The 2,327-nt window shown below is 52.1% G+C and overlaps 1 protein-coding gene across 1 annotated transcript in view; it reads left to right on the top strand.

The window, feature by feature from the left end:
• Window positions 1–2,327, top strand: part of LOC102419868 (poly [ADP-ribose] polymerase 8) — a 128,102-nt gene that overhangs the window by 96,768 nt on the left and 29,007 nt on the right. Inside the window, 2 exon segments of the mRNA XM_023744176.1 lie at window positions 8–107; window positions 110–180. Of these exon segments, the coding sequence (XP_023599944.1) occupies window positions 8–107; window positions 110–180 (171 nt within the window).

Here is a 2,327-nt window from a genome sequence, read left to right as displayed (position 1 = left end):
ACCCCAGCGCCTCCGCGTGGAGGAACTGTACGGCCTCAAGCCCACCGCTGCTCGGCAAGGCCCCGCCGGCGCCCCCAAGGCATCCCGGACCGAGTCCGCCTGGAGCCCAGCGAGGGCAGGCGGCTCTCCCTCACCTCAGGGCTCATGGGCATCCTCACGCCCTCCTCCTCCCAGCCCGCTGTGCGTAACTCTCATCTTCAGTTCAAGGTTAATCGGGGTGGCAGGGAGGGTTCTGGGCATTGGCAGGGAGCTGGTAGAGGAAAGCAGCGCGATCCTGTTGTTTTTTAAAAATCCGTGGGTTTTGTAAGTATTGTTGTGCATAGCGGGCATTTGCAACTGGTGCTGGGATGTCCATCTGCACTAAAAAAAGAGAAAGATGCAATTGACCGTACCTTCGCAACACCCACCAGCCAATCAGGAGTGAGTATGCCAATTAACCCAACAAAGATGGCGGGTTAATCTGCATACACAGGCGCTGAGCAGCCGGGGGCGGGGTGGCCGCTTACGTGCACATGGGCACCAAGTGGCCTGGGTCCCAGGGATGGGCGTCCTCAGGACCAGGCTGCTCTGAGCCTGTAGGCCTGCACATAGGCCCTGAGCAGCCGGGGTCCCGGAATGACCCCTGGCCACTCTGGGCCTGCACGCGCAGGCGCTGAGCAGCTGGGGGCGGGGCGGGGCGGAAACATCCCCGGGACCCAGGTGCTCTGAGCTGGCACGCACGCAAGCGGCCGGGGGCGGGGCGGGAACCTCCCCCGCAGCGAGCAAGCAGACAATAGGGCCCTGCTTATCCCTGGCCTGGCAGCGAGGGGCAAGCAGTTCCCCGCAGGCCCCCCACAGAGAACAGACACCAGGGCCTGCAGTGGCATCAAGCAGGCAGGTCGCAGAGAACAGAGAACCACGGGGACCAGGCCTAAGCCGTCAGTAGGACATCCCCTGAGGGCTACCAGATTGGAGAGGGTGCAGGTCGGCTGAGGAACCCACCCCCCATGCACGAATTTCGTGCACTGGGCCCCTAGTGTTGATTATATTTGTCTTAAGAAAATGTATTTGAACATATTGGTACTTTGAGGCAGACGTCCCTTCAAGCCCATTCTTACCAAAACTTCTTAGGGCCTGTAGGGTATCATGTCGGGGGGTTCACAGGGCATCTCCTTACACAGGCTGAAAGTTTGATGTTTTGTGAAGTGGGCGGAGCCGATCTCTAGTTTTCTCACCTAAGTGGTGGAGGACAAGGTTGTCTAATAATGAACTTCAGGTGATGTCCTTCCTGTCGTGTCTAAGAGGAAAGCTGGGCCACTAGCACCATTGCTTGTAGCGAGGAGCAGCATTCGTGGCGGTAGCTCTGCCTCAGCCGAAGCTGCTCTTGCTGTCTGTAAACCCCAAGTCACTTAATCCTGAAGCTGCTTTACTGGGGGTTCGGGGGGGGGGGCGAGGAAGCGGGGGAGATGAATGTATTAAAAGTTAACTTTGGGTGGTGTTCACTGCGAGTCAGTCTTACACAAAATTTACCTCTGGAGGGATCTGCCTTAGAGTCCATTTCAGGTAAAGAAACAGACCTATCTTATTTAATTTACTTAAAATAGTGGACACATGTTTTGTTTGCTTTTGGCGAGTGTGTGTCTGTGTTGGGGTGGCTGTATTTAGCTCTTGACTGTGCACATGGAAACACCTAGCCATAGATGAAACCGCAGAAAGAAAAGATTTGTTTTTAGAAAGTTGTGTTTCTTGTATAGATTTATTTTCAAAATTAAATTGTACACTTTACCATAAGATTATATTTGTGTTAAGAGAATGTATCGAAACATATTGGTAATTTTATGTAGACACCCCTTAAAGCCCATTTCTTACCAAAACTTATTAGGGCATTTGGGACACATAATGAGTTACGTAGAAGAAAGTTATCGAAGTTTCACCTGTTAGTTACAGCCAGGAAAGATAGTCTCAGACATTCTGCACAAGAGGATGTCTGCATGGCCTCCCGCCTGGTGAAGCCGAAGCATCATGTAATAGGCCAGTGTTGTCCGCTTCTCAGTGCCCGTCTTCACTGTCTTTGGAGGAAGAATTTTACAATCTGATTGTAAAATAAGATGAAGATGCTCTACAGTGGTTCTCCACCTTCTGGCCCTTTAAATACAGCTCCTCATGTTGTGACCCAACCATAACATTATTTTCGTTGCTACTTCATAACTGTAATGTTGCTACTGTTATGAATCGTCATGTAAATATCTGAGATGCAGGATGGTCTTAGGCGACCCCTGTGAAAGGGTCGTTCGACCGCCAAAGGGTCGAGACCCACAGGTTGAGAACCACTGCTCTATGAGGAGGTG

This window comes from Myotis lucifugus, unplaced genomic scaffold (assembly GCF_000147115.1).
Source record: "Myotis lucifugus unplaced genomic scaffold, Myoluc2.0 scaffold_434, whole genome shotgun sequence".
NCBI lineage: Eukaryota > Metazoa > Chordata > Mammalia > Chiroptera > Vespertilionidae > Myotis > Myotis lucifugus.
Note: the sequence above shows the minus strand (reverse complement) of the source record. Positions and strands in the feature narration are given on the sequence as shown.